The 27,613-nt window shown below is 34.9% G+C and overlaps 4 protein-coding genes across 5 annotated transcripts; 1 reads left to right on the top strand and 3 right to left on the bottom strand.

Annotated features, from left to right (window-relative positions):
- Positions 1 to 20: 20 nt before the first annotated feature.
- LOC123202196 (lectin-domain containing receptor kinase VI.3-like) lies at positions 21 to 2,274 on the bottom strand. The gene has a single exon (XM_044618032.1). The coding sequence runs from the start codon at positions 2,141 to 2,143 to the stop codon at positions 101 to 103; it is 2,043 nt and encodes a 680-aa protein (XP_044473967.1). The 5' UTR covers positions 2,144 to 2,274; the 3' UTR covers positions 21 to 100.
- Positions 2,275 to 5,206: 2,932 nt separating this feature from the next.
- On the bottom strand, positions 5,207 to 6,832 carry LOC123202268 (protein NODULATION SIGNALING PATHWAY 2-like). The gene has a single exon (XM_044618094.1). It carries the CDS (start codon positions 6,830 to 6,832, stop codon positions 5,207 to 5,209), a length of 1,626 nt encoding a protein of 541 aa, XP_044474029.1.
- An 8,480-nt stretch (positions 6,833 to 15,312) lies between these two features.
- LOC123202424 (protein NODULATION SIGNALING PATHWAY 2-like) lies at positions 15,313 to 17,134 on the top strand. Its single transcript, XM_044618364.1, has one exon. It carries the CDS (start codon positions 15,398 to 15,400, stop codon positions 16,970 to 16,972), a length of 1,575 nt encoding a protein of 524 aa, XP_044474299.1. The 5' UTR covers positions 15,313 to 15,397; the 3' UTR covers positions 16,973 to 17,134.
- An 808-nt stretch (positions 17,135 to 17,942) lies between these two features.
- On the bottom strand, positions 17,943 to 23,284 carry LOC123201941 (ubiquitin-activating enzyme E1 1-like). 2 transcript variants are annotated; one of them, XM_044617561.1, is made up of 7 exons: positions 23,011 to 23,284; positions 22,384 to 22,763; positions 22,034 to 22,251; positions 20,677 to 21,471; positions 19,632 to 20,500; positions 19,101 to 19,533; positions 17,943 to 18,698 (listed from the first exon to the last, which is right to left on the bottom strand). In XM_044617561.1, exons 2-7 carry the CDS (start codon positions 22,748 to 22,750, stop codon positions 18,102 to 18,104), a joined length of 3,279 nt encoding a protein of 1,092 aa, XP_044473496.1. In that variant the 5' UTR covers positions 22,751 to 22,763; positions 23,011 to 23,284; the 3' UTR covers positions 17,943 to 18,101. The 2 variants fall into 2 exon arrangements, with proteins under 2 accessions (XP_044473496.1, XP_044473495.1); XM_044617560.1 differs by having other exon boundaries at positions 23,027 to 23,284.
- Positions 23,285 to 27,613: the final 4,329 nt, after the last annotated feature.

The following is a 27,613-nucleotide window of genomic DNA, read 5'->3' as shown; positions in this document are numbered from 1 at the left end:
GTTGAATGTAAATTTCTTAATGGACAAATAGTTTTAAACTGCAATTATCTCTCAAAACAATGTACAAGGTGGAAAAAGGAAAAATGTGCAGGACTGACTACTATCTGCCAATTTCTATAGAACTGGAAGACAAGCCCACATTGGAAGATGAAGCATGCGACATTTTGTACGTATCAGAAGAAATCATTTCCATATATCTGGAGCTGAATTCATAACCTTGTTGAGAATCAATGGAGCTCCATTGGAGCTCTTCCCCGCTTAGATACCGCATAACTTGTCTCATGGTAGGCCTCAATTCTGGGTTCGGATGGGAGCAAAGTAGCCCCAATTTCAGAACAAGTTCCATCTCTTTAACCACGTAAACTGAATTCAGCAATGGATCCACAGCTTCAAGAATTCTACCAAGCTGTTGGCATTCCCCTACCCATTCCATCAACAGGAATGTGCCTGAACCAATCGGCCTCTGCCCAGTTGCTACCACAAGAAGTAAAATCCCATATGCATACACGTCAGAACTAGCCGAGGCCTTGCCTGTGCGAGTCAATTCGGGGGCAATGTACCCAATTGTGCCCACAACATTTGTAGTGTGCGACATTTCTCCATGATCGTATAGCCTGGCAAGACCGAAGTCTCCCAACCGAGCATTCATTTCAGCGTCGATTAGCACATTGCTAGGCTTCACATCACGATGAATCACAACTTTTTCCCATTCTTCGTGTAGATATAACAGCCCTGCTGCAACACCTTTAACAATGTTGAATCTCTGTTCCCAGCTCAATACAAAGCCGTTCTTGGGTTTAAAAAGAAGTGAATCAAGGCTTCCATTTGGAATGTACTCATAAACTAGAAGAAGATCATTCTTCTGCTTACACCAACCTTGGAGATTTACCAAATTCTTGTGCCTTAAACGTCCCAAGCTTTCGATTTCAGCTGCAAATTCCCTCATTCCTTGGACTGAATTATGAGTAATCTTCTTAACAGCTACTTCATTTCCATTACTTGGTAACACACCTCTGTAAACTGAACCAAATCCACCGACTCCAATCAGCTCACTTTCCCTAAACCCCTTGGTTCCTTCATGAAGATCCTTGTATCTGAACCTGTGAGGACAGTCTATTTCCCAATCTTCAAGAATCTCAGACGTTGAAGACCTCTTATAGAACAAAAAGAATACCAATGTCCCCAACAGCAAAAGAGTCACAATGCATAAAGAAGAAATAAGAGCAATAGTTTGAGCGTTATACGGGGCCGATTCTTTCTCCTTTGGTGCTCTTGGAAGTGCTGAAACATTAAGCTTTTGAGCCTCTCCGTTTAATGAAAAACTCCATCCTGTAATGTAATGAGAGCTCGATCTGTACTCTCCTGTAGACGCAGAGAATCCAACATACATGGTTTCTTTGAAATAATCAGTCAGGATTAAACCCGAGTAAGTTATGAGGGGCTTCACAGGTTTTGGCTTCCCTGCATAACATATAGTTACATTCAGAACTTTTTCTTCTCCATCATATTCGATCCAAGCTTGGATGGGGTCGCTGCCTTCCAACCTCATGTCTTCTTTCTGATCTGTTTTACCTCGATGATAAGAAGCTGGTTCTACTTTGTTTGAATTCATTGTGTTGATGCCGATACCAACATGGTTTCCATCCTCTTCCAAATCACCATTAAACCCGTTAACCGTGTCAAACTCAACCACGATAATATGGTTTGACTCATTACCATCATTACCCGAGTTCAAAATTCCAAGGTATTGTCCGGAATCTGCCCCTGGAAGTTGCGTAGAGGGAGCCAACAAAAAGGCAAGTCCATAGCCGCCATGGCCTGAACTTAGAGGAACTATCTCAAACACAAAAGTTGTGCTGAAAGAATAAGAATTTTCAGCTGAAAAAGAAGAAGAGGAGTTTTTGTCAAATATTTCTATCGGTTTGACATAGAATGCATGGCCTATAGCATTAGTTGATCTGTTAGTGAGTCTGAGTAAACCAGAAGGCTTGATAGTTGCACCACTGTCAAGGCTAAGATCGCTTCCACGCCCTGTAAACCCTTCAAAGATGAAATTGGTGGGTTGAGATTGAGATTGAGCAAGAATCGGGAAGAGAAGGAAGAAGAAGAAGAAACAAAAAAATCTAGGAACTCCCATCGCCATGGAAATCAGAGGAAAAGAGTAATAAGTATAAACAAAGAAGAATGATTATTATATAAGCGGACGATTCACAACAAAGAAGACGAAAGAATTGAAGAAGTCAGCAGTCAAGAGAGAGCAACAAGCTGACATTTAATCCTTCTGGAATGACTAGCTACCGAGTAAGGCAACTCGGAAAGTGATAGAATTCGAAAGTCTAAAGTCCCGTGAACATGCGGTAGAGAGCGTCCATCGAGTTGCCGTGTAGAGAATGCAGGATTTCATCTTGGTAGAGCTGACTCGAGTAGACCTTGAATATTATTATGAGAGAAATGAATAAATTGAACTCATGAATTATTCACGTAAAACTCTATTCCAAGTTTAATTTACTCTGATAGAATAAATTGTAAGTGAGTTGACTCAACTCCGACCAACCCATGGATAAGTGCCTTTTAGAAAGACATTTGTCTTGTGACCAAAAATTAACGATTCAATTTCTTAATTCAATGAAATCGAATAAAAAAATTATTCAATATTTAACTATTTATTTTTCTGTTGGTAAGAATGGCAACCCAAAAGCTCAATTTGATGCCACCTGGATTATAAGTTCACTTTGAAAAGTCAAACATGAGCCTAGTAATCACAGCAACACAGAATAATAATTTTAAAATATAAAAATAAAAATAATGAAATAATAATAAAAATATAAAAATAAATTTCCAATTATCACCTCGTCATTTAAAAAATAGGGAAAAGGAATATTTCCCACCCATTTTTTACCCTATTCTCAAACTTATACCTGCGACAAATCAAAAATCTATTTTTTGACCTATGACCAAACTGTCATCTAAATTTTCAGTTAAGGACAGGGATAAAATCATCACTTTAATTATAAACCTTAAAATTTTAAAATCTCACTATTACCCCCTCCAGGTTTTAAAACTAACACCTTAACCCATTCTTAAAGTTTTAAAAATTTAGATTTCACCCCTAAGGTTTGTTTTCTTCTCTGGCCACCACTGACGGCCAACGCATTCCACCGATCTTTCATCTCTGACTACAAAGGACAACGAAGAATGACCGTTCATCACCAAGATCTGGATGACGAAGCATCATTCAGATCTAGAAGAATAGAAGAAAGACGACACTTCGTCATCCTTCCTCGTCACATCTGGATGACGTGACGAGCCACAAAAGACAATGAAGCGTTGTCCTTCGTCATCTGGGTGGAGCGAAGTTCTTCGTCGCACGATGGTGTGACAAAGAAATCTCTGTCTCTTCGTTGTATAGTTGAATTATGGATGGGTGTTTGAGTTTTTAAACTGCTATAAATGTATTTTTGAGATTGAGCTGAAACTTGAGTGGAAAATAATCCTTTGCCCTACAACGATTTGCTAAAACCATCAAAAATATTTTATTCGGAGAATTTTTCTATTTATCAAAGGTAGATTTAAGTTGAATCGAATTAAGTCTGAATAATGATTAATATAAACTTAACTTGAATTCAAAACAATCACAGATTGAGCTTGGTTTGCTCGTTTGACAATGAATTTGATAAGAAATGGCCAAATAAGAAAAAGAATGGTTGTTAAAGATAAAGAAGAAGAAGAAGAATCGTTAGAGAAGAAAAAAGTTGTTAAAGAAGATTAATCTGCAGACAACTTTCTAGCGATTCAACTTAGCTCAATTTCTAATTGGAGCAAACCCTATTCAAGCTTGGATTTTTCGTTCTGAGTCGCTATTCGAATCCAAGTCAGCTGAGATCCAGGTTATGATAATTTTCAAGGTTTTAATAATTTTATAGGATATTTCATAGCCTTAAACGTGACGGTCGGACTTATTGGTCTATCATGTGATGGATAAAACTAACCCTAATTATGCCCCAAAAAAAAAAATAATAAGAAGATCATCAAAAAACCAGTCTTGCAGAAGAGAAAATAAGGTTCCTGCATGATTTAAGAGCTAAGCACTTTTTTTTCTCTTGAAAATTAAAGGCCAAGCAATTAATTTTCTTCACTATTTCTTTATTTTTATATAATTTATGGGTTTTTTCTAATTCAGAAGCAGTTAGGTCAATGGAGATAATTTTTTAAGAATCGCGTGGTTGGGCCTTTTGCTTGAATAATATCTGCGGATTTTCCATCGGAACCGCGTTAATTTGATAGGCCACGAAAATGACTAAGAGATACTTTTCAGAATTCGGCTCTTAATTATCGCCTTTGCTTCGGCCTCAACTAGAGATTGTTCACACCCGAATTAATTCTACCAAGTTTGGTCAAAATTTTGAGTCAATTTAAATATTCGAATTTAAAATAGGTTTAATTAAATTTAAAATTAAATTATTTATTTTTTAATTAAATTTAAATTTCAAGACATTAATCTTAAGTCAGTTTAATTATATTAAATTTAAATCAATGTTAAGTTGAATTTTATTCAAGTTAGCCTAAATCAAACACATTTCTCTTTAACAATACTTTTCAAGTTCAAGCAAGTTCTTTTTTTTTTTTAATCAAATTTAATATACCTAGGGCAGGTGTTCTGGCCTTTGGGTGGTTCAAGTTTGAATTGAATTTATAATGTTAAGTTTAAATTCGAGTTCATTCAAACTAATGTATAGTATCATCAGAGAATTATTGACGGAATAAATAATATTATCTATAAGATAAACAATATTATTAGATAGATAAACAAATTGATCTTAAGCTAAGATACTGAGTTAGAGATCTAGCTCGAGATTGACTCATTCGAGCCAAGCCAAACAAGTTCAAATTGATTCCACTCCTAAATCATATACCTATCTCATAGTGATTTTTATTTTTCTAAATTTTATCTAACTGCATCGATATTCAAATGGAGAATTAGGCTAAAAAATAGAATATATTATGGAAAAGATACAACTTTCATCACAGAGAAGCAACAGCGAAACTTTCATTAGTATTAATTATGTAGCATATTTAGGTTAAACACCATAAATTCCTCCATATTTTTTATTGTATTAATGGAATTCAATTCGAAAAAAAAAATGATACAATTGAAAATATTCACTGTCGTAAGTCCCTTTCAATTGCTTCTTACTCTTGATAATGGCTATAATCTCCATGCAGAAACTCTCACTAATGGAGTTCTTTCCCATTCCAACACCATCTCATTTGCATTTTCACCTTCAATTCTCACTCTGTACAAACCTTCACCTTCTCTCCCCATTACTTTAGCTTCCATTAAGCTCTCACTGCTTAATCTCACGCCTTTCAACCCAAATCCCGGCTCAAATTCGCAGACCTCTTTTATTTCCTTCCACTTTTCGAACAAAGAAAGACAAGATGCATACGGTGCCACAAAGAGACACTCCATGGCTATTCTTGCTTCTGCAAGAAGATTATGGAGGTTCCATTCCATTGATTCTAATAATGCCTGGTAATGTTCCTGATAACTTTCAAAAAATGATTCAAAACATGAGTAATCTTCTGTTTTCTCCCAAGTATCTCCATCACCAAAAGTGATTATACCATCGTTATTTTCACAATTGGCCAAAAAATCTTTAGCCAGCTTTAGAAACTCCATAACATGCCCTCTTCTTCTTCTTCTTCCCATGTGGGGAAGTGCCCACATGCAATTAAAGGCCATCCATTCTCTCCTTCCTCCTCTTCTTTTAGTTTTCTTTATCTCATGCACCAAATCTTGCAGTTCCATTTCCTCAACTTTCAACTTTATGCCATGGCAATTTGCATAATATATAAGCTGCTTCTTTGTCTCCTCAAATCTCCAATGGGGATGAGCTTGACCACAAATACATCCCGCATTCTTCCACTTTATCGATGTAAGTTTAAATGTTATTTGTTGTGAAATAAGACCGAATTGTTGCAGCAGATTTTGTCGCTGAGCAAGAGCCACAATCATTGAAGCCCATTGAACGCCCTCCCCCATGTCGAAATCAACAATGTGCAAAACCTCAGTATCATGAGGAACGGCCTCAAGAATCGCCGAGTTCGCAGTGAAATGAGCGAACATTCCGTTTGGGAACACACTATAGAATGCCTTAAAAGCTGCATCAAAAACCTTGCAGGACTCTTGTTTAAGATAGTTATCATGAGTTTCCTTGTTCAAGGGCTGAAATGAATGATACAAAAGGCGTTCCTTAATCCCACCGACGGGACTGACTTTCGCATTGATGCGTTTCACGATCACCTCCGCGAGCTCTCTGTGTTCATTCGCCATGGCTTCACCATAAGCCTTGGCTAGGTGGCTTGCACAGAGTTCATTGTTAATCTCCATGCCTTCTGTAGGGAAGTTTAGGATTGGCTCCGGGATTATTGAAGTCTCTTCCATAGATGTCTCATTACCCTCTTGACCCATAGAAAGTTGCTGATAAGAGGAATCATCACTTTCTTGATCATGATCACCATTCTCCAACCAATCTCTTATTTCTTCTAAATCGATGTTCAGATTGGGGTCCAAGTCCAAATCCTCCAAATCAAGTACCGAAGAAGAATCATCAACGGGAAATGTAATTTGCATTTCATTTACGTGAAAAGGAAAATTATCAATGTCAATGAAATCATTGGACATGGCAGAAGGTGCGAGATTATCAGAAATTGTGGTAAAAGGAGGAGAGAATGTGGACGACTCAAAGTAATTCATAAACAGAAGATCATCTTCCATGGCTACCCCATTATTGGCATATAAATCCTGGAAAGGATGAACAGGTTGTATCATTTTTCAAAAGGGCTATTGGCTTCAAGAAACAGCGGATAAAGAATTATTATTATATATCAATGGACATGAACAGATAGAGATCAAAAGGGATGAACATAAAAAAATATTTTCACGAATCCTCATTGACTCGAAACCTTCTTGGCACTTTCTGTGAATTAAAAAACATTGAATTGCATGCGGAAATCTCATCCCAACCTAATTAGTATTCTTTGCATTCACGAACTTACAAAGGAAAATCAATTTGTGCCCTCGATTGTCATAAAATAATGCAACGTCAAACCATGCATGACCTCCACTTTGACACGAAATTGATTCATACTTTGGCTGTTTTTTCTCATTACTTACCAACCCCATTGGAATACAGTCAAAGGATAAGAACATCCTTAATCAATAATTAATTAACAATAATTTTTACCATACAATAGGCTTGGTACTAACGAAGCTAATCACATGAGTTTAACATAACATATTAGTACTCTATATGATTCATTTTAATTCCAATTAAAACTATGTCCATAGCTCGTGATTTTGATTGTACTTGTTAATACCATATGATTCATTTTACCATACATAGGCTTGGTACTATCTTGATAACACGCAAGTGTAAGTCCCTTATTTGATCCGTTTTACTTCTAGTAAAATTATTTATGATAATGATAATATTTAAGTTTAATAGTCTAATCCATTTTTAAGATATTATTTGTGTTGGACAAATAATTAATCTATCACGATTTTTGTTTTTGAGTATAAAATATGTTTTCACAACTTAAAAATTTATAAATTATTTTATTAATTTTTTGTTATTATTTCTAATGATATTATTTTTTTATATATACCCAATATGTTTTTCATATTTTACGGATATAAGATTTACTCCAAAATTTAATTCCATGGGACAATGGAAAAGTTAATTATGACCATGAAGTTGAATAGTTAACGCAACTAAACACAATATTTCATTATTTTTTGTTAATTTGTCCCCTAATTGTATCCTATGGCATCCAAAAATGGAGATATTTCTAGTCTTTTTGCGGAGGTGATCTCTTGACCTAGACTCTTGCAATAAATAAGATAATCAATTACAGGGGCACCTCTTGAAGAAAATTAAGTGTTTTGGTATCTTGATATAGTTTGGCTTATTGACTGATCTGATGGTTTTTGCTTTCATGGCTGAGAAACCATGCAGGAGTAAGAATCTTCTGTAAAAATCTACCCCGGCACAAACAAGAACATGCAGATTAATTGATATTAAAAACTATAAAATGATCAATACGAGAAAGAAACTGCATGACTAAAATTGATATATATGAGTCATATGAGCTAGGTAAAGTAAGTATACAAATCGGTCAAAAGATTGTGTACATAATCAATAATCAATAATCAATAAAGCAAATAATCACAAATATAAAGGTAAAGAATACACAGGTTTTATTCTAGTTCAACGATGATTGCAGAGACGTCAATGGGTCGGGCCGGGCCCGAGGCCCAAAATATAAAGGCCCAAAGCCCGGCCCATATACAAACGTGCTTTAAATGGGTCAGGCCGGGCCTTATTAAATGGGCCGCGTCGGGCCTTATTAAATATTTAAAAAAAAGTTTTAATTAAAATTTTTAAACACAAATTATTTTTTAATTATTAAAATCGAGGACAGTACTCCGAATATTTTATTTATAATCCCTCACTTATAGCGGAGGAATATCATGGTTACATGATAAAAAATATTATAAATTGTTAATAAAATACAAATAAATTAATTTACATATTGTATAAATTACAAAACATAAATAAAATTCATCTACTATATAATATTTATCTATTCATCTTCTACATCCAAATCTTTGAATTCTTCAAAGACATCTTCTGTCACACGATTCTGTAATTTAAAATCAGCTTTGATCCAATCTTTCTTGCACATTATTGCTTCGACCATATTTGGATGTAAATTGGATCGTCTATCATCCAGCACACATCCCCCTGCACTAAAAGCGGATTTTGATGCTACAGTTGACACCAGAGGTGTTAGTAGATCTCGAGCCATGGTTGCAAGCACAGGAAAGGTTTCTGCCTTGTCTTTCCACCATGCCAAAACATCTAGTTTTTTAGTATTATATCTTTGAACAATTTCAGGATAATGGTCAATATTTATATAATTGTAAAATTGACTATAATTTGTACTTTGACTAACAGTTTGTTTACCTTTGCGCAATAAGGACCATATGCATGACTTTTTTTTACTTGAACTACCAGAACTTACCTCTGGTGCAGAACTTTGTCCAGTTTTTCTATATTTTTGTTCATAAATACTATACATATCAAATAAAAATTCTTGAACATATTCAACAGAATTTACATTGCTATTAATTGACAAATTTTCATTAATAACATCAAATAAATTTTGTAATCTATTAGTTTTTACCCTAGGATCTAAAATAGTAGCTGCAGAATAAAGTAAAGGAATTTCACTCCAATATTTTTTAAATTTTTGTTCCATTTGCATACATATATTTTGAAAAGTATTATGAGAGTGACGATACCTATGTTCTTTAAAAATATCACTTATTTCTACCATACTATATATTATAGAACAAGTTGTTGGATAATACACACCTGAGTAATGATCTGTGGCTGTTTTCAATGGCTCTAACAAGTTCATTAAAGCCATAGCTATTTCTCAATCTTGATCTGTCAAAAAAATAGGATCTTGCGAATCCATTGGTTGGGTATTGAAGTATCGTGTTATAGGAACTTCATACCCTTCGCATGCTTTCAACATGAGATATGTTGAATTCCACCTAGTGCTAATATCTATTTTTAATTTTTTTCTTCTCAACCCCATTGATCTACATAATTGATGATATGCTTGTACCCATGATGGGGATGATGAAATATATGCAATGGCATGTCTAATTACTTCTAAATGTTTTTTTGCCAAACTCAAGCCATCTTGAGCGACTAAATTAATAATATGACATGCACACCTAACATGAAATAATTTTCCATTAAATGGAGGAGATAAATGATTATACATATATTCAATAACTTTATTATTATTTTTAGCATTATCTAAAGTAATTGAAAAAATAGAATTATTAATTTTATATTCGTCAAAAATATTTGCTAATGCACGATAAATTGCAAGACCACTATGTGGATATTCTAAATTTCTAAATGCAATAACTTTTTTGCATAATTGCCAATCAGAATTAATATAATGAGCAGTTGCACAAAGATACCCTATATGTTGATTTGTAGCAGTCCATAAATCAGAAGTTATTAAAATAACACCATTAAAATTACTTAATTCTCCAATAATTTTTATTTTCATTAATTTATAATTTCTCAATATATCTGACCTAAGAGTTGATCTAGGAATTCTTCTAAATGCTGGTTGAATATTATTTTGCATCATCTATTCTAAAATTTCATCTTTTACATAACTAAAAGGTTGATCAGAAGCAACGACATACCTGGCCTTGTAATCTCGCACCTTCATTTGATCGTACGTAAAAGTTGACATTTCTCCCATATGTCCAGAATTGCTCGGACCTCCTGTTGAAGTGGCACCTAGACCAACAGATCGCGATCTGGTGAATGCAATTTGTTTTTGTCCTCTAAGTTCATGTGAAATTTTTTTACAGTAATCAGTAACATGTCGGCGAAGATGTCCCGTCCCACTTGTACTTGCACATGTTAAACAAGAACAGTAATGTTTGCATACTACTCGACGAATTAATTTCCCCTCTATTGTTTCCTCTATTCTATCAAAGTGTTCCCATACCATTGACGTTTGTTTTCTTTTTCTCTCTGTCGAATAATGCGAACCTGTACCCGTACCACTTTCACCTGTTGGTGCTCTACCTATTTCACCTTGTGCATCATCAATAACATCATCAACGCCAGCATGATAATATTCAAATGGATTGAATTCATTTGACATTTGATCCATTTATAATATTTTGTAATGATAAAATTAAAATAAAATGAGATTAAAAATATAATAAATAGTTGAGATTGAGAGTTTGAGAGATTGGGAGTTTGAGAGATTGAGAGTTTGAGAGGTTGAGAAATTTGTAATTATAATTGAAAGTGAAAATAAAAAATTGAATAGGTTTTTATAGGAAAAAATAAATTAATTAAAAAAAAGTTTGGCAACGACTACTGGTGCCAATAGCCGTTGCCAACGGCTTCTACCTGTGGCAGAAGCTACCCAACGGCTTCTGCCACAAGGCAGAAGCCATTCTGCCTGGGCTTCTGCTTTTGCCATTTGGCAGAAGAAAAAATTAAAAAAAAAATTTATATATATATATATATATGAACAGTGTCGTGTCGGGCCAGACTAGCCCATGGGTTTAATATTAAAGCCCAAGGCCCGGCCTGATAAGGCCATGGGCCCGGCCCGGCATGCTACAGTACTTGGCCGGGCTTTATCGTGTCCGGACTTTTTTTCGTGCTTCGGGCTGAGCCTCCATTCAACCCGGCCCAATTGACGTGTCTAGATGATTGCACTAAGTTTAGTAGAGTCTCTTTTGTTACCGTGAATATATTTGTTATAAAATTGATATCACATCCATATAAACGATTATTTTGTTTATATATATTAAGATTATATCTATAAACCAAACCTTATTAAGATTTTTATTACTAAACGAAACTTTAAAAGAATTATTATTCTTTAAGATAATCCTAAATCCGTTTTTATGAGATAAAATCAATTGTGGGTAGTGTATAACAACAGGTAGTGTCTTATCTGTTATATGATAACAGGATTGTCATACATGTGAGCATAACACCTTATAAATAAAGTAGTCGCTAAATTCAGTGGTAAGATTATCTAGAAATTATACAAAAATGAAATAAACCAATTTATATTATAAAAGGATTCCAAGAAAATGGTCCTATTATATCCATATATTTATACTGCTAAGTTATTAATAAACTTAAGAATCTCTCCTAAAATTGGACAAAATTTGAAGTTATCATCGAGCTATTCATATGTCAATGGAGTTGGATGGGGTTGGAATTGAACTCGTCATCAATAATCTTTTTAAGATAAAGTTTGAAGAAGCCAATATTCCATTTCTTTATACTGTCAATAAACATTAAAACACCTCTCTGCAAGGTATAAATTCTTCGTACGTATACACATCTCTTTCAGATATTAAACTCTTCTATTATATTAGCGGTTAGCTATAATCCTCAAAAGTAATATAGAATAATTATGGCTGAATTCGATTTAGATTAAGCTCAAACAAGACTTATTTTGAAATCAATGAGTTAAAACTTGAACTCAATTAAAATAATTTAATTTTGAATTTGATTCGAGTCAATTCAAGTTCAAATATTAAGATTAGCTCAAACTCAACTTGTTTTATGAAAATAACTCAATATTTGGCTCAAACTTGGTTCATTCAATTTGAAATCGAATTCAAACTCAAACAACTCAAATCAAATCTAACCCTAAGAAAAATCTCTTTACATCTACTTGGTTATCATTCATCTTCTTTCATATTATCGTATAAAAAAAAAAAAAAACTGAAAGATATATTATTATAGGAGGGGCGCTATATGAACAAATTACACATGCAAATCATCATATCACTCATTTGTTTACTGTGTTTCACGTCAAGATTGATTAATATATGCGGCACGTGATCTCTGAGAGAAGAAGATGCCATATTTTGTGGCCTAGAAAGCAGGAGAAAACTAGAGTCTTAAGTCACAATTATTAAAATTGCAACAAGATGTCATGGGCAGAAAATATGTATCGCTAGTTGACAATAATGGTTAGCAGAGACGTTTAACCTCGACCATCTATTCACGTCCGATTCAAAAACTCACCATTAATTTAGTGGTATGATGAAGAAGATGGCAAAATATACTCTGAATTAGCCGCTCAGTTTACGTGAAAAAGCATCTTCCATTTGCATACAACTATTTGTATATATAATTAATATGAGAGAATTAATTCTTTATTTCCATTCATGCATGTCATCGTTCACGTAATTTCTTTATAATCTATTATTCAGGATGAAAGTCAGTGTATTAAAACCCTGATAAATTCAGTACAGATTATGGGTAAAACCTATTTTAATGATAAATTCAGTACATTTTTACTGAATATGTTTTCAGTTGAATATATGTTTATATATACATAGAAGTAAATTATACATCGTATAAATTCAACCCAAAAGGGCTGCCGGCCTCTTTCAACAGAAAATCCTGGTGAGATTCGGATGTCGTGGTAAATCTTTATAAGTGACATGCAATATTAAGACAGCCTTCGAAATTATGAAATGTTTCCAACTCCAAAACAAGATTATTCAATATCATTAAGCGTTGATGATTAATGAGCCTTAATTATGAATAATTGGAGTGAAAGTTCTCATGCAACCTATTTGTTGATATATGTTACTATTCCAAATAAGTTATGATATTTAAATCTCTCATAAAAAACTATAGGCTATTAAGGTATATATGGTTTTAAGTTCTTTAGTCTCAACTAGACCTGGCCATGGGCCGGTTTGGCCAGTGAACTGGACCGAAACCGGCCCGGATAAAACCAGAACTGGAATCGGAAGAACCAAAACCGGATTGAACGGGAACCGAAACCGGATTTTGACGGTTCGATTCTGGTTTATATAATTTTAAACCGTAAAACCATCGGTTCACATCCGATTTATGAACCGGCGGTTTACATTCTACTAAACCGGTATTTTTTTTATTTTTTTAAATTTAAAAAAAAAAGAACCAACGATTCCTGCAAATATGCAGGGGACCAGGTCCCCTGCATATTTCAAAATCTTTTGCACGGGAGGTCCCCTGCATATTTTCTAAATTTCGTTTCACCGCCCCCCTTTTTAATTTTTCCTATATATATTCATTCAATCTCTCAACTCTCCCACACTAAATCTTTCAAACTCTTTCATTTACTCTCATTCTCATCCTTTCAATTCTTAATACTCTCTCAATCTTTCAATTAAATTCTCTCAAATTTAATTAAATTCTTTCTTTATTTTTTATTAATTTCAATTTTTATTATACAATTCATAATTAATTATAGAATTTATTCCTATAATTAATTTGATTTATTTATTCCTATAATTAATTTTATTTATTATTTTTTTATTATCTTTCATAATTAATCATATAATTTATTTATATAATTAAATTTATTTATTATATAAAAGTGGATAGTTCAAGAGCCGAATTACACCAACAAGATATAAAAGTGGACTTCAATAAATAATTGTTTGATTTAATTACGGATAGTTTGATGACGAGAAATAATAGTCAAGATAGCGAAAATGAATGATAAGGTAAGGGAGTATTGTCGGCTATTGGATATGCAAAGGTAAGAGAACTACGTAGGCTTTGATTCTTCTAAACCTCAAAAAGATACATAGGAAGTTTAATTGAAAAATTAAGTTCAAGCCTTTCTTTTAATTTTCAATTATTGTAATTAATAATTTAAAAATAAAATCAAGATCATGTATTAAAATTGACGATTCAATGTCGGTTTCGAACCGGAACTGTCGGTTCCAAACCAGGGTCATGAACTGGAATCGTCAGTTCCAAACCGATTACAAACTGTCCTATTACGGTTTCGGTTCAGAGTTTTTATTTTTTTGAACCGTGAACTGACAGTTTCAAACCGAAACTGTCGGTTCATGAACCGTGGCCAAGACTGGTCTCAACAATTAACTTTTAGAATGTGGTGATATCATTTAGGGATGGATCTAATTCTAAGTTGATTCAAATTAAATTCACGACTCTGCTCAAACAAGTTAATTTTGAATTGTACCTCTAGTTCAATAGTTCAGCTCCAAATCAACTTATTTATTCATCTAGTAATATTGTTTGTTTCTGTTATAATACTGTTCACTTCTCTGATACCCCAAATATCATCACCACTTCTAATATCATCACCACCGATGCAATGTTGGGTTCAAAGCATGATGATATATTCCTACCCCAAATACAAGGTATGGGAGATGTTCTCTCCGAGTTGCAATTATTAGACACGTATTAGTATATGTTTATCATTTCTTTTAAGAAATAGATATATAACTACAATGCCGTCCATGTAAAGCCTTCTATTATTTTAATATGTTTAAATATTGTAGGTGTCATTTTAATGGTCGCTGTGCGGAGTCAATGTCTTAACAAATTATTGGGAATTTATGTCATGGATTAAGAAGAATCAATCCCATTACATGCTATCATCTTAATATTAATTTTCTTAATTATGAAGTTATAGGCAATTACAATGAATTGAAATGAATGGTTCTCTAACGACTCCCTCCATTAATAAATTATTAACGAGGAAACTTACATGCAACATCCTACCTATCTCCAGGAACCTGCCAAGAAAAAGGAAGAAAACTCTCCAGGGAACTTTGCAGGATCAAAACTCTGGAAAAAGCAGTTGAAAGTGATTGGTATTCTTCTTTATTTTTATTTTTATTTTATCTACAATCTTTCAAGTATAAATATTCATCAAGAATTGTCATCAAAACTCCACCAAAAGTCTCCTTCTTGCCCTCTAAATCAGATTAAGACCAACCATGATGCAACCAGAACTTGTTCAGCCCACGTGGCCATACTACAAGATCATAAATTCACCTGATCTTAATATTGACGATTATATGGGTGGTTGTGAGTTTTCTTCTTCATTGACTTGTACAGATGACTACGCAGAGTTTTCATCCATCCCCAATTTTTCTTCTGTGTTTTCCAGTGAATTTATTCAGTTTCCTGGAACTTGTGATGATGAGCTACAAGGCATGTTACAGATGGAGGATTTTCTAGAGTTGGAAGGGCTTGATTCTATTCTGAGTGATGATGTCGAGGGCTTATGCAGATCTTTTGATCATGAAAGTGAAGGAAATTTCCCTTCACAAGTGACCTGTGAAAGGGAAGGTATATGGAGTCCTAGCACATCGATGAAATCCAGCGAGGCGTCGATGGACAGCACACTGACTTTGCCAGCAGAAGAAATGGAAATAGATAACCAAGTGAGCGTTTCTCATCTTCTAAAGGCTTATGGAGAGGCCTTGGAGAGGGGGCAAAGAGAGCTTGGAGAAGTGATTACCAAATGCTTAAGTGAGAAAGTGAGTCCAGCTGGCGAAGCCTTGGAGCGACTGGCCTTCAATTTATCCCCCGACATTGAAAAGCAAAGGGAATATCTAATGCAAGAGTCCAGAAAAAACTTCAAGGATGCGTTCAGGGCATTCTACCAATTGTTTCCATACGGGAGAATTGCTCACTTTGCAGCAAACACGACAATCCTTGAAGCCATGCCAGATGATGCAGAGATCATTCACATAGTGGACTTTGACATTGGAGAAGGGCTTCAGTGGCCTCCATTGATGGAGGCCATTGCAAAAAGACATAGAACCCTGAGATTGACTTCAATAAAGAGGGAGGATGAGGACTTAACATGCGCTTCCTTGCCCTGGAGTTTTGCAGAGACAAGAAGACAACTGTCTGACTATGCAAGATGTTTTGGCCTCAAGTTGAAAGTTGAGGAGATGGGAATTGAGGAATTGGTGAGTGAGATAAAGAGAAAGAAGAAAAGAGGTGACAACAAACAACGGTTGGTTTTTAACTGCATGGTTGGGCTTCCGCATATGGGAAGAGAAAGAAGCAGAAAACCTGTCAAGGAGTTTCTTCATACAGCCAAGGAGTTGTTATCAGAAAATGGCAACAGTAGCAAGAACAGAGGTATTATAACTTTAGGTGATGGGGATGCTTGCGAGAGACAGGCATATTGCAGAGGATTTGGGTCATTTTTTGAGGGGTATTTGGAACATTACCAAGCCCTTTTGGAATCAATTAAATCCAGCTTCCCTACACATCTTGCAGAAGCAAGAATGGCCATGGAGTGTCTGTTTGTGACACCTTACATCTCGTCCCATGTTTGGCTCCAAAAGTGGGAAGAAATGAGACAAGGCTTCCACATTCAGGCAGGAATTGGATTGGAGAAGTCTAAAGTAAGCAAAGATGTATTGATGGAAGCCGGAGAGATGGTGAAAGGGGAAGGTTGTTATGGGGTAAGGATTGGAGGAGATGGTGAGAACGAGCTAATTCTGGAGTGGAGAGGAACGCCATTGGTGAGAGTCTCTACTTGGAGAAGTTGAAAGCTAGATATCGTTTTTTCTCTGTTGTATAGATTAATTATTTACTTAGAAGTTAAATTCTAAGCAAATAGGTAAAACACAAGGACCTTACCATTTTTATTCTATTGTATAGATTATTTATTTTCTCATTGTGGAAAAGTTATTGGTTGAATTGACTAATGATGCCAGACATTAAGAATTAAGACATGTACTTAATCATGCATCACAAAACGAATCAAAACACCAAAAATCCAACACATAAAATCCACTTACAACAAACGCAAAAGCATTGATTTCGTACTTGGATCAGATGTTGACCTGGTGAAGAGATCAATGCAAGTCAATTGATAATTAAACAAATTGACCAATGATCGAGCAATGAATTGTTTAAAGATAATTCAATCTTTTTTATTTTGATTAAAGGTAAAATTGACAAATATACTTACAGATAATTTTGTTATTTTCTTTATGTAAAAATTAAAATTTTTTTCGAGGGTATAAAAGAAAATCAAGGATTGCAAAAAACCTTAGCCACCAATGTCCTCTCGATTAGCTCCTCCCAGTGTCAATCTCATCATTTCTAACTCCATCCTATATTAATTTCCCCTTTGATAGTTCTTATTAGCATCACTCCCGTTATTCCTAACTCCTTTCAATGTCGACTGGTCATTTCCAACTCCATCTTACACTAATCTCTTATTTAACAGTTCCTCCCAAATATTGATCTCATCATTTCCAACTTTTTCCAATGTTGAAATTGTCACTTTCAACAACTCATTCTCACTGTGGATCAAATTGTTCACTGGTAACCTAACACAACTTTCCCAATTGAACCATGATTCAAAGCGGTCCAATGACCAAACTATCACTTAAAGTCACAAATACCTACGAGTTTTGGTTGGACCAGTTAGAACAACCGGTCCAATCCAAGTTTTAAAACCATGCCTAAAAGGTAAACATTAAATGGTAATGAGAACAGAGCAGCTTCTAGTTGCTATGAGAATATCATGTATATCAACAGAACAAATAATCCCATTCATCATACCATATTAACTGAAATCTATAATCAAAGACTACGGGTAAGTCGGTAAAGGCATTGTTGTTACTTATCCTACGAAGGAAATGTCATCTGCTTAACCAGGCCAAATTCCTAACTGAAGTAAATTGATATTTGTGGGATATCAATATCATTATCGTCTTCATCCTCACATGCGACTACTACATCAAAATGTTTACGATATGGAGGTAGTTCAGCCTTGGCAACATCCCTGACCAGATCAACCAACTTCTTGTCCATGCGATCTTTGTGCTTCGGGAACATGCTGTTAAAGAGCAGGCAACTGCCAAAAGAAATGCTGTAAGCACTTAGACCCTTGTCTTGCAGCCACTTAAGCAGTTCTCTTAACGTTGGATTGTCTCTTAATATCCACCTGTCCCACACTGTCCAGCTCAGATCCTGATGCTTGACCACCTTAGGTGGAACTGGTTCTGCTATCGAGAACAGAGGGAGGGCCAAATTCGCAAAAGTGTTCCTGTAGTCTTCCACTTTGTGCCCTCCATCCAGAACCTTATACAGCTCCAAGCAGACAAGACCGGTAGCCATAGCAGTAGCAGTTGCGATTGCTGGGATGATCCTACCAGCAATGAATTTAGCCTTGAGCTTGTCAACTTCAGGGATCCCATAGTTTCTTGCCCTCATGTTTGCCAATCCAGCTATCATGTCCATATGGTAGTTTGCATCATCATCCTACAGCAAGAAAGTGTATACATGAATATTAATCTTTTTGTTAGGGGGAAAATTCCACAAAGATGTTGAATGAAGCATGTAAAAATTGACTGAACAAAAGGTCAATCATAATGAAAAATGTTTTTTGTATTTTGAATGATTAAAACCAAGTACCACTTGCCCAAAATCTGAAAAAATCCATTGAAAAAAATTCATATTTTATGTAACCAGAGAAAAGCATCTCACGGTAGTGAAGCAGAAGGCATTCTCTCACACACCAGACATGACACTATCCAAAGATCCAACTAGATCTACTAGAAAAAGAAATGCAACCAAACACATCTAAATCTAGCTGTTGTGAGAAAAGAAAAATCATGACATTAATTACAGTTGGGGTGGGGGGAGAGGAGAAAGAACACAAACCTTTTCAAACTGAATAGGGTTCATCTTGAAACCTGGTGGCAGCTGCTTCCGGCAATTTTCTAATCTCATAACCAAATCATTAATTACTACAGCATCATCAATTGACACTGCAGACAAGCTTGCGGCTTTCTCATCTGTCTCAATCTTTACATTTTCCTTGGGCTGGAAATCAGGAACTATCACTTGGTTAACAGCATCAGCTAACTTTCCCGGAGACTTGACCCAATCAGGGATAGGGATGCCAAATGTTTCAGCACGCAAAATTGATGCTGCCATCACAAAATGCAGGTGACTGAGATCGTCAACTGAGAACTGCTGAGGGCGAGGAAAACGCTTGGGAGCAGACCAGAAGGGCAACCCATTACTGGTAACAGCATCCTCAGGGAAAGTAAATGTCAACTGCTTCACTCGGTTTGCAAAGTAGTCTTCAAACCTGGTTCAATTAAAAGCATAACATTAAATGATCGAATAAAGAAAAAGTGACTATCATGTAAGAAAAAAAAGAAAGTAACAAATAATCAAGCACGGTACTTCAGACGGGCCCAAGTGATGCAGTCTTGGAACGATTCACATCTGTCCTTGTCAAGACATTCAAGAATCCGGTACAAGTTCTCCCTGGCCTGAGCATCACCAGCATTCTTCATGGCAAGTGTATATTCACTTGGACTGTTCAGATAAGCATTCACTTCAGCCGGTGTCTTCTCAAGCAAACCCTCAAATTCAGATCGAGCCCAAGTTAAGCAGTGATCAATATTGTGTGGGAATGAATGAACAGTGCACATAGGTGCTTGTTTTTCAGGTGGATCTCGAGAGGCACCATAATTCTCAGTTAGGTGAGGAATAACCATCTGAGTATTGCACCTGGCACCTAGAGTTCCCGACTCCAAAAGCGGCTTCTGGAAATATAAGCATCTCTGGTCAATGTAAAGCCTAGCATTCACATTATCCAGGGCATTGACAACAACATTCAGATTCTCCCAGAATGTGTCATTAAAAACATTCTCACTCTCTGGGTTTGCACGGTTTTGCAAGGCTTCAATGTTGAGATGTGGATTTATCAAAGCAGCTGCAGAAGCAGCAACTGTTGATTTAGCCTGCCCAATGTTCCAATCACGGAAGAGAAACTGCCTGCTCAGATTACTCTTCTCAATGACATCATCATCAGTAATTGTCAACTTCCCTTGATTACTACAAGAAACACCCATTAAAGCTAGATTCTTTAGAAACTCACACCCCAATGCACCAGACCCTACGATAAAAATTTTAGCTTCCTCCAATTTTTTTTGGAGCTTCGATCCAAACACTGAAATCTGTGCATCATAGCGAGTATCTAAGGGCTGAAAGTCACTGGGATCCAAGGGTTCCGTAGGGAGTGACTCAACTGAATCAAAGTAGAAAAACTGCACACAATAATAAATAAATTCATCTGAAGGTGGAACTCTTACAAATAGGCAAATGCAAGTTCCAAAATTAGGAATAAAAGCAACAGTTTCTAACCAAATCATAGAAAGAAATGTCATCCTCAAAATATAAAACTTCCACATTAATCTATAACAAGGTCTCAAAGACAACTAACCTGAAATAGAGGATGGAACTTTCCAGTGCAGGCCTTCACAACTTCCTGTCCAACAATACCGCCAAACATGGCAGCCATGGGATTCAGCACAGCCCTAGAACCAAATGCAAATTGACAAAGTAGTTTGTGGTCAATCTCTTCGATCCTTGAATCTCCTAAGCTATCATTCATATTAGTGACCATAGATATGAATTTCTGAGCATCCTCGTCAGACCCAGCAACAGGAAAACGTCCTAACTCTATGATAAGCTTATCCAGTGCCTGGAATAACAAGTGTAGGAGAGGTGGACGATCAAACTTGGAGAAGTCACTCAAAAGGAAATCACCAGGATCCTTCAACACTTCCCGCAACGGCTTAAAATTTAACACCTTAGGTTGCTTCACCTGAGTAACAATACCACCTTTCTCATATGCAGAATAATTGGTGGTGTCTTCATCAATAGCAAATGAATAGGGTCTAGCATTCTTAACCTTTCTGGGCTTTCCATCATTCAGCTCAGTCATTCCCTGGACTTCAGAAAACACTACTAAATCACCATCCTGAAACTCAAGCCTTTCATCGTCTACACCTGCTACGAGTGCTGGGTTGTCATTGCTGATGGATGCAATGATACCAGTATATGGTTCATTGCCATCAACATCAAACACAGTAAACTCAGGGCCAAAATCACAGAACACATTACCAAAAAGTCCCCGTACTTCAGATTTTACAAAAGCAATTGATGGCTGATGATTGTGGCAGTAATCATCAAATTCAATTGCTTTGTCTAAGTTGATATCTGTAAAGACTACAGCCTGAAGAACATATAAAATAAAAACATACAAAGATATGAGCACTTTTGACAACAATAGAAAGAGAATCATAACAATCACACATAAGACAAAGCAAGAATATAAAATAATAAAACATAGAAAGATATAAGCATTGTTCACTACATTTAGCCATCTAATGAGAGAATCCAAGTTTACTGAACACTTATCAGGTTATGCAATCACTACAGGACAAAGACAAAATCTTAATTGGACATGAAAGTCACATTCTCAGCTACAAGTGAAAGAGGAAAAAAAAGTATACTCATACTAAAGTCTCAAAACTTAGTAAAACTTTGTAGCAATATTGCACGCAGCTGTAAAATGCAACACATAAATCATTTAGCATGCAAACAGGCAAGCACCTTGCATCACCAGTGTTGTTGTCCTGCTAAAAAAATTTATATTGATCCGACACTAACCCTCTTAAACAATTGACCATTATGCTAATCCACACTATAAAGTTTACCTTAACGCATACAAGAATGAACTATAAAGAAAAGATAAAAAAACTTTGACACACACCGTCTGCAAACAAAAGCATTACCTGGAAATCAGAGAGTTGTTCCTTAGTCAATTCATTTGTTAAAGTATTAATAGCTACAGCGTTATTTAGTTCTTGCAACTTCTGGACAGAGGCAAGAGCTCGATTCTTCCCAAGATCATCTTCAGAGAAAATGAAATTGCTAGACAGATCCCACAACTGCACGAGCCCTTCATCATGCAATGTCACAGACTTCACTCCAGCAAGTATAAGATTCTTAGCTGCAACAAACAATACATAAATATAATAAACCACTGAGTCAAATTAATCATCAAAATTTTTTTTTTGGTAAGTAATTAATCATCAATATTTCAGACTTCTAAAACTACAGCGTTTCAGTTCTTATAACATACCAATCTCAGCGCCAAGACCTTGCATTCCGGAGACTAGAATATTCGACGCAAACAACCGCCTCATCGTTTCGCGACCATACAAAGCCAGCTGGCGACTGTGGAGATCTTCGTCAATATCAGAAGATTTTCCGTTACCAAGAGTCATGATCAACGAATCGGAGCCGCTTTTACTGCGATTGTTACTCTCACCAGAGGGAGTTGATTTGTCGGAGCTCTTAGCGTTCCCCATGGCGGTAGACGTTGTCGCTGAAGCGATTGGAGGCAAATCAAGGCTTTTCTGTTTCTTCAACAGAGCCTCCGATGAGTGTGTTGGTCCTTCTTCTCCAACTACAGCCTCTCCGCCACGTGCTCTCTTGCAAGGAAGCATATAGAGCTCCGAACTGTTCACATAAGTCTTCATTCCGTCAATATCTCATCAATGAACACAAATGTTACTCAAATCATTCCAATTTTTCCCTAACCAATTACGATATATATGTTTGAAAAAATATATATTAACAAATTCTTTCAAGTTTAAACCAGTTATTCAGCATCCAAACAAGCAAACGTTAAACGTAATTTAAAGCCAATCGTTTTATGTTACGTAGTTCAGAAACGAAGAACAGGAACAGAAGCAAAGAATATTACAAAGAAGGAATTATACGTTGCGTTTTGACTAGGGTTTTCAGGTAGGATGCGGAGGTGAGATTGTGTGTAGTTTCATTTATCTCTTTACTGAGAAGAGGAAAAGACAGGTGGTGTGTCTGATACGGTTGCGTATTGGCGTGGGGCGAAAAGATAGGGAGGAAGAGCTAGACGGTGGCACTTACAGAAAAAAAAGGGGATTAGATGATGGTGAAAATATTGTTTGGTTGGCTGCTTTGAGAACCATGTGCCGGTATAAGGATTATTTTGTTCTGCACGAGGTTGGCATATGTTGATTCTGGGTTACTTATGGCACTACTTATCTTGATTTTGTTTGTTTATAAACGAGTACTGAAATTTGAAAAATAAATTGAGATTTTAGGTGTAAATGCGTGATAGGAGTAGTGTTAGATCTCAATCGAATTTACCCAAGCCCAAAAGCAAGCTTGGCTCTATTCTATTTCATTTGATTTGAATTTAATCTGAATTATAATTAAAAGGTTCAATTCATTTTAAAATTAAATCAAACTCAAGCTAAAAATAATTTGATTTAGTTTGATTTATGAACCAGATAGATGACTTAATTTAATGTAAATTTGACTTATAACTCTATTAAAATTTTATTAAATAATTATTAATCGATATCATTTTATTAATAAATTATAACTTTGAACTATAAATTTAAATTGAACTCAAATTAAATCATTTTTATTTGAATCAAACTTTAACTCTCTTTAATATTGGTTTAATAAATTCAAATTGAATTTTTTTTTAAAATCAAACTATAGTGGAAGAATATCCCGTCTTAGTTTAATTTTTATTTACCCATAAATAAAAATAGACATGTCAAGATGTTGGCCCACTTACAAAAAAAAAAAGGAAAATTATCAAAGATGGCCAAAATACTCTCCCACTAAGCAAAAATGCACAAAATCATTATTTTCAAGCAAAAATACCCAAATTCATTATTTTTAAGTAAAAATACCCATGATTTTTTCTAAAATACCAAAATTACCCTTTCCTTTATTTATATAAACCTCCTAACTGACTAGAAGGGGTTAAATAAAATTTTATTAAAATTATAGGGTATTATGATATTAAACATTATAAGAGCATTATAAATTTCTCAATAAAATTTTAGGAATAGATAATTGAGGGGTCAAACGAAATGTTATTAAAATTTGGGGTGTATTTTGATATATCCACTTGTATTTTTCAGATTTCTGAAGAATTTTTCGATTGTTGCTATTTTAGGGTTTTTCAACTTTTAGGATTTGAATTTCAGTTCTGTTTTTTCGAATTTCACCGTTTTACGAGATATCGACTCGTATTTTTCAGATTTCTGAAGAATTTTTCGATTGTTGTTATTCTAGAGTATTTCAACTTTTAGAATTCGAATTTCAGTTCCGTTTTTTCGAATTTCACTGTTTTACGATAGATCAATTCGTATTTTTCAGATTTTCGAAGAATTTTTCGATTGTTGCCAATCTAGGGTATTTCAACTTTTAGAATTCGAATTTCAGTTCTGTTTTTTAGAATTTCACCGTTTTACAATAGATCGACTCGTATTTTTCAGATTTTCGAAGAATTTTTCGATTGTTGCCATTCTAGGGTATTTCAACTTTTAGAATTTGAATTTTAGTTCCGTTTTTTCGAATTTCACCGTTTTACGATAGATCGACTCGTATTTTTCAGATTTTTGAAGAATTTTTTTATTGTTGTCATTCTAAGGTATTTCAACTTTTAGAATTCGAATTTCAGTTTCGTTTTTTCGAATTTCACAATTTTACGATATATCGACTCGTATTTTTTAGATTTCTGAAGAATTTTTCTATTATTGTCATTCTAGGGTATTTCAACTTTTAGAATTCGAATTTCAATTCCGTTTTTTTGAATTTTATCATTTTACGATATATCGACTCATATTTTTTAGATTTCCGAAGAATTTTTTGATTATTGTCATTCTAGGGTATTTCAATTTTTAGAATTCAAATTTTAGTTTCGTTTTTTTAAATTTCATCGTTTTATGATATATCGACTCGTATTTTTCAGATTTTCGAAAAAAAAATTATTATTGCTATTCTAGGGTATTTCAACTTTTAGAATTTGAATTTTATTGTTTTACAATACATCACTCAAATCACATATAGAATGAAATCAAATACATATTTATATATAATGACAGATAAAGTATATCGAACACATATGCACATATAATAAATATATACATACGAACATATGAAGAACGATAAACAAACAACGAGGTAACTAAATATACATCCGTGAGCTACTCAATACAGTGAAAATACAACTGCGACGCTAAACGTCGACACATAGAGGTAGACGACTCTTGGGGAAAATCGTAGCTCCGTGACAATGTCAAACACTCAAAAAAACGTAACATAAACACGTCACAGTCACCAGAGCCCAATCCCTGCTGAGGGACATCCGTCGCTCGATACAAAGCGAGGGAATCACGTCGTGGAGTCCTCCCAGAAGCTATCCAAAAACTCGTCACATCTAATAACGCGGGAATGAATGTCATATATGGTCGCATGCGCTACTCAAGAGACCCCATATTCCCCGAATATGATACCTCCGATCGAGACAACCCTCGATCGATAATCTATCAATGTCGGTTCCCTATATGCATGAAAAGGACAAAATAGGAGATCCGATCGGTTTCCCCTTCATGACGAAGACCCTATACAAATATATAAAATGAATTAATTGATAACAAAATAGTAATAAAAATTAAGTTCTATTGATAAGTCATATATCTCAGGTCAGACGGGTGATGCAACTGAAGGGTCAACCGGTGCCCCCTCCTGGCGACTACCCTAAGATAATAGTAACATTAACTCTATTTAGTGACATTTCATATATAACGATATTGTAATATAATAACAACATTAGTTATTGATAAATAAGGAAATTTATATGTTACATACGGACCTCATGTGACTGATGGGATGGTATTGTGGTATCAATGGGGGAGGTCGTCCCAATAACGTCGTCCCTCTCCTGTACAAATGTAATTATAGTTGCCAAAATAATAATATTTCGAACATTTTTGATAAATAATAAACCATGTGAAGAACATACAATAAGGTCATCTTGATAGCGTTAATATTGTTATCCCCCCATGGCCTCGACAAGAAAACATGTTCTATGTCGTGATACTGCACCTTTGAAAAACCTCGAAAGTACGTATCCCTGATCCTATGTTCGGTCTGCTCGGAAGTGTCTGGACTCATCAGGGATTCACAGCTTACCGTCAACCCGTTTTCTTTTGCGAGAATTATCCTGCACAAATTTTAAAAATTCGTTAGACATTCAAAAAAACAAATATGTAAACAAATGTATTCGTGGAAAAAACCATAAAAAAAAGAAAAATACGAAATAATTAAAAAGGAAATGACAAAACTTAACAAATAAGATTGTTTGAATTTTAGACGTTGAAATATTTTAAAATGTCAATAATAAAAAAATTGATCGAAATCTAGAAAATACGAGTTGATATAGCTAAAAACGGTGAAATACGGAAAAACTACAATGAAATGTGATTTTTATAAGTTGAAATATCATAGAATGTTAACAATTGAAAAATCGACCAAAAATAAGAAAATATGAGTTGATATATCCTGAAATGATGAAAATAAAAAAAACGGAACTGAAATTCAAATTCTAAAAGTTGAAAAACCGTAGAATGGCAATAATCGAAAAATTTTTTGAAAATCTGAAAAATATGAGTCGATCTATCGTGAAACGGTGAAATTCGAAAAAACGTAACTGAAATTCAAAAACACGAATTAATATATCCTATAAACGAAAAAATCGAAATATGGAGTTGAAATTACATCATTATATCGTAAATTGTGCCAAAAAGCTCCAAAATTCGAAAAATCGAATCTCAAATTTGAAAATTACATATGGAAAAACCCTAAAACAGAAAAAACGGATATAAAATTCGAAAACTACACGATCAGAAACCCTATATAACAAAATTCTCAATTTACCCCCTCATGAAAATTCCTTTTTAAAACAGGTCAACTATTATATGGCAAATTTCAGAAAAACCCGTTGTGTTCTAAGAAATCTCCCCCGGCTCCCCAATATTTTAACAAAGTTATTTTACCCCCTAACCCACGGTCAATGTCTGCTGACCGTGGGAGAAATCGTTTGACCGTGGGAAATACTATTCCCACGGTCGAACTACCGATCCTTCGACAGTCATTTTCGGCCAAAATTTGGTTGTTTTGGCCTCCGATTTTTTCATAAATCAAATCTACACATTGTATAACACAAAAACCCTCAATCAATTCAACAAAAACAACCAAGAATCAAAATATTTTAAGCATTGTTCAAATCGAAACCCTAAAATTTCAAACCTCAAAATCTCAATTAAATCTCAATAATATGAGCAATAACTTGATTCAAACAAGATTACGGAAGATATACTAACCTTCCTTGCCATTTGTGATTGCCAGAAAGCAAGAAAATCGACGAAAATCTGGTAAAACCGTGGGAAAGTGGGAAATTTTGAATTTTCTTTGAATTTGCACAGTGAAATGACCATGGGAAGTAAGGAAATTTGTTTTGTTTA

This window comes from Mangifera indica, chromosome 18 (assembly GCF_011075055.1).
Source record: "Mangifera indica cultivar Alphonso chromosome 18, CATAS_Mindica_2.1, whole genome shotgun sequence".
NCBI lineage: Eukaryota > Viridiplantae > Streptophyta > Magnoliopsida > Sapindales > Anacardiaceae > Mangifera > Mangifera indica.
This window is presented reverse-complemented; position numbering and strand designations above follow the sequence as displayed.

Excerpts from the sequence above, each read along its gene's own strand:
- LOC123202196 (XM_044618032.1), bottom strand. The coding sequence starts at position 2,143 with ATGGCGATGGGAGTTCCTAGATTTTTTTGTTTCTTCTTCTTCTTCCTT.
- LOC123202268 (XM_044618094.1), bottom strand. The coding sequence starts at position 6,832 with ATGATACAACCTGTTCATCCTTTCCAGGATTTATATGCCAATAATGGG.
- LOC123202424 (XM_044618364.1), top strand. The coding sequence starts at position 15,398 with ATGATGCAACCAGAACTTGTTCAGCCCACGTGGCCATACTACAAGATC.
- LOC123201941 (XM_044617561.1), bottom strand. The coding sequence starts at position 22,750 with ATGCTTCCTTGCAAGAGAGCACGTGGCGGAGAGGCTGTAGTTGGAGAA. Across the intron at positions 22,252-22,383 it reads AGGTCTTGGCGCTGAGATTG|CTAAGAATCTTATACTTGCT; the intron begins GTATGTTATAAG and ends TGTTTGTTGCAG. Across the intron at positions 21,472-22,033 it reads AACAACTCTCTGATTTCCAG|GCTGTAGTCTTTACAGATAT; the intron begins GTAATGCTTTTG and ends TATGTTCTTCAG.